The 3,368-nt window shown below is 57.6% G+C and overlaps 1 protein-coding gene across 1 annotated transcript; it reads left to right on the top strand.

Moving 5' to 3' along the window:
- Positions 1 to 500: 500 nt before the first annotated feature.
- Positions 501 to 3,008, top strand: GSX1 (GS homeobox 1). Its single transcript, XM_070943879.1, has 2 exons — positions 501 to 957; positions 2,647 to 3,008. Exons 1-2 carry the CDS (start codon positions 501 to 503, stop codon positions 3,006 to 3,008), a joined length of 819 nt encoding a protein of 272 aa, XP_070799980.1.
- Positions 3,009 to 3,368: the final 360 nt, after the last annotated feature.

Genomic DNA, 3,368 nt, shown 5'->3' with positions numbered 1-3,368 from the left:
CAGTCTTCACAACAGCACTTCCCAAGATTTGAGGCGCTTGGAAAACCCGCACCTCCACCGCAGAGGAAACGGTATGATGAGTCCAAGGAGCAAAGCGCAACAGGAGCTTGGAGACGAAGGAGCCAATGGATTAGCGGTGGGACGAGGGAGGAGGCGGAAAGAGGGGGGGGGGGAGAGAACCAGGGAAGGCAGCCCAGAAACGTGGGTGGGGTTGACAAGAATGAGGGACATTGTGCAGCGCTTTTGGCGAACAAGGGGGCATAATGGGGGAGTGTGCAGCGGCGGTTCCAAGGCAGGGCACAAAAAGCCTATTGACGGGGGCCGGCGCAGCTTTCATCACATGGCCCCCAAAGACGCTATTTAAACCGGGCCGCGCGGCCCTTTCAGCACCACTGGCGCTGGTCAGCGCCCTGCGAACAACTGCGCGGCCGGGAGGCGCTGAGAAGACGAACCCCAGCCAGGAAGGCGAGGCTGAGGCTGAGGCTGGACGGGGCCGAGTCATGCCGCGGTCTTTTCTGGTGGACTCGCTGGTGCTGCGCGAAACCGGCGGCAGCGACAAGAAAGGCGGCGTCTCTCCCGGCAGCCCGCCGCCCCCGCCCCTCTTCCCTTATGCCGTGCACCCCTCGCATCCCCTGCACGGCCTTTCGGCTGCCTCCGGAGGCGCCTGTCCCGCCGCTCCCGTGTCCGCGTCGGCTGCGCGCAAAGCCGGCCTGCTATGCGTCTGCCCCCTCTGCGTGGCCGCCGCTTCTCAGCTGCACCCGCCGCCGCCGCCGCCGCCCGCCCTGCCGCTCCTCAAGGCTTCCTTTCCTCCCTTCGGCTCCCAGTACTGCCCTTCGCCCCTGGCTGCCCGGCAGTCTCCCGGAGGTTCGTCCGCCTCCAGCGGGGGCCACGTACCCGCCCTCTACCAGAGCGCCTACTCGCTGCCCGATCCCCGGCATTTCCACTGCATCTCCGTGGGTGAGTAGTTTGGGGACACGGGGCAGGCTGGGAAGGGACAGATCCTCTTGCTCGTAACTCTCCCGAGGCTTTTTGGCAGGACCGATTCTCGCTCTTCGGTGGCTGGGAAAATCGTTTTCACTTCTCTAAATGCAACAGGCGCTTGGTTTGGCAGCCGGGTACGGTGGGTTCCCGCCATACACTTCCGAATGAAAGCGATTTCAGAATAGATGTATGGAGAATGAAGTTTTTTTAAAAAAAAAATCCGGGGGAGAGGAGCGCGGGAGCAAACTGAGCAGAAGCTCCCTCTTGCCCAACATTTGGAAAACAGAGATCTTAAAGAAAGTGATCTCAGCAGATGGGAGCCCCAGCTGACACGCGATGGGTTCGGGAGTAGAGTGAGACGTGGTTGATATTCGATCAGCAGGAATTCCGGGGCTGTAGGCTAGAACAAAAAGTCTGAAAGCATCTTGGAAAGGCAGCGGCCAATCACTTCTGTACTGTTGCCCCCAAACCATGGACACGTCCATAAATTGCCTAGGGGGTCGAGTTCGATTCGAGGGAGCCTTTGCCCGTCCGTTCCCTAGGGGAAAATTCAGCTGAAGACTGGGGTAATTTGACCTCCCGACCAAAGTCCTTACTTTCGCAGTCCACGAGATTAGAGGGATGGACTGTCGCACTGGGTGGCATATCTAAGTGGCAGTCCAGTCCTTAAAACGAAGTCCGGACTGCGGAAGAGAGAGCTGAATCCAAACAGGGGTGTTGAGAATTCAGGGAATTGGTGGATGCCTGCGCAGAGAACGGTGCCTGGCACTTAAGGGTTAGCTGAGGGTCAGCAGATCTGATCTGCTCAGATCAGAAAGCAGTTCCAGGGACTGCTTTCAAGAGGGGGAGATTCTAGACTTAGCACATTCCAGCCTGCTGTCCCGAGAAGCAGTCTTGCATAACCTCTAAGGAGCGCTGTGGTTTGGTCTGTCAATCCAAGAGTATTTACAAGGAACCCTCACAGGTTGAAAGAAGTCAATCTCTCCTGACCTCTGTCTGGAGACAGACTCTCAGTCATCCAGGTCATGGTGGTCCCAAAGGTGTTTTTTTCACGAAGCAACTGGACTTTCTTGTTTTTGTTTTGAAGACGTTTCGCTTCTCATCCAAGAAGCTTCTTCGGCTATCCACTATCCTGTCAAGCTGAAGAAGTTTCTTGGATGAAAAGCGAAACGCCTTCAAAACAAGGAAACAAAAACAACAAATCCCAGTTGTCCCCTGAAAAAGCACCTTTGGGTATCCTGACCCTCCCCTCTTCCCCCCCCCACCCCATCCCGTAACTCGTAGATACATTTTCTCGAGTAATGACTTTGAGCCCAGTGAGGAGCTCGTCGGGGTGAGGGGGATGCCCGACCACGATCCGCTGTAGAATCCTTTGTCATACCCAGCCTGCAGGTTAGAGGAATAATTCTTGATTACGTCGCTCCCGTAGTCTCAAACCCCGTCAAAACTGCATCTCAAGCGCGCTTGGGTTTATAATTGCCCTCTTGGCTAACTGCAGTAGAGATTTCTAGCATGATCTCTATACAGAAGCCTGGCTCTGGTGATGTAAAAGTCATCCGCACTAAGCTTCCCTGCGCGCCGGTGTCCTTTGGGGAAGGGTTGGCTTGCCCACGGGGCCAAATGGGCTTGGAACCTGCCTTGACTTTCCTCTTTGCCTCCCCGCAGACAGCACGTCGGGCCAGCTGCCGAGCAGCAAGCGGATGCGCACCGCCTTCACCAGCACGCAGCTGCTGGAGCTGGAGCGGGAGTTCGCCTCCAACATGTACCTGTCGCGTCTGAGACGCATCGAGATCGCCACCTACCTCAACCTCTCCGAGAAGCAGGTGAAGATCTGGTTCCAGAACCGGCGCGTCAAGCACAAGAAGGAAGGCAAGGGGGGCTCCCATCGCGCTGGGGGACCGGCCGCCCCCGGCTGTAAGTGCGCCTCCCTCTCAGCTGTGGCCAAGTGCTCCGAAGACGAGGAGGACTCGCCCATGTCCCCGTCTTCCTCGGGCAAGGACGAGAGGGAACTCGCCGTCACTCCCTAAAGTGTGACCCCTCCGCCATCCGGGCGACTTAATTCCCCGGGCCTGTCCGGTCTCCGGCAGATGGAATGGACAAGGGCGCTCTATAGAGCCGGTGTAAATAGCCCCGCGGCCCCCGCTCGCTACGAGCGCGCTCTGTTCCCGAGCTGTCGGTTAAGGGGAGCATCGTATGTTCCCTTTCCGTGGCAGCTTTTCTTCCTTGAGATTAACGACACTGTAATTAGCCAATGGAGGCTGACACAACGCCGATCTCCCTCTTTCTTTGAAGGGTAAAGGAAGGGGCAAGGCCAGCCTGGTTTCTCTCTGTCGGTGTCTGGGGGATCCCCACGGCTTGGTTATCTCCGAGCCTGGCATCTCTCTCTC

Source organism: Pituophis catenifer, unplaced genomic scaffold (assembly GCF_029215685.1).
Source record: "Pituophis catenifer annectens isolate HBS135680 unplaced genomic scaffold, rPitCat1.0.hap2 SCAF_4, whole genome shotgun sequence".
In the NCBI taxonomy this organism is placed as follows: Eukaryota; Metazoa; Chordata; class Lepidosauria; order Squamata; family Colubridae; genus Pituophis; species Pituophis catenifer.
Note: the sequence above shows the minus strand (reverse complement) of the source record. Positions and strands in the feature narration are given on the sequence as shown.

Excerpts from the sequence above, each read along its gene's own strand:
- GSX1 (XM_070943879.1), top strand. The coding sequence starts at position 501 with ATGCCGCGGTCTTTTCTGGTGGACTCGCTGGTGCTGCGCGAAACCGGC. Across the intron at positions 958-2,646 it reads TTTCCACTGCATCTCCGTGG|ACAGCACGTCGGGCCAGCTG; the intron begins GTGAGTAGTTTG and ends GCCTCCCCGCAG.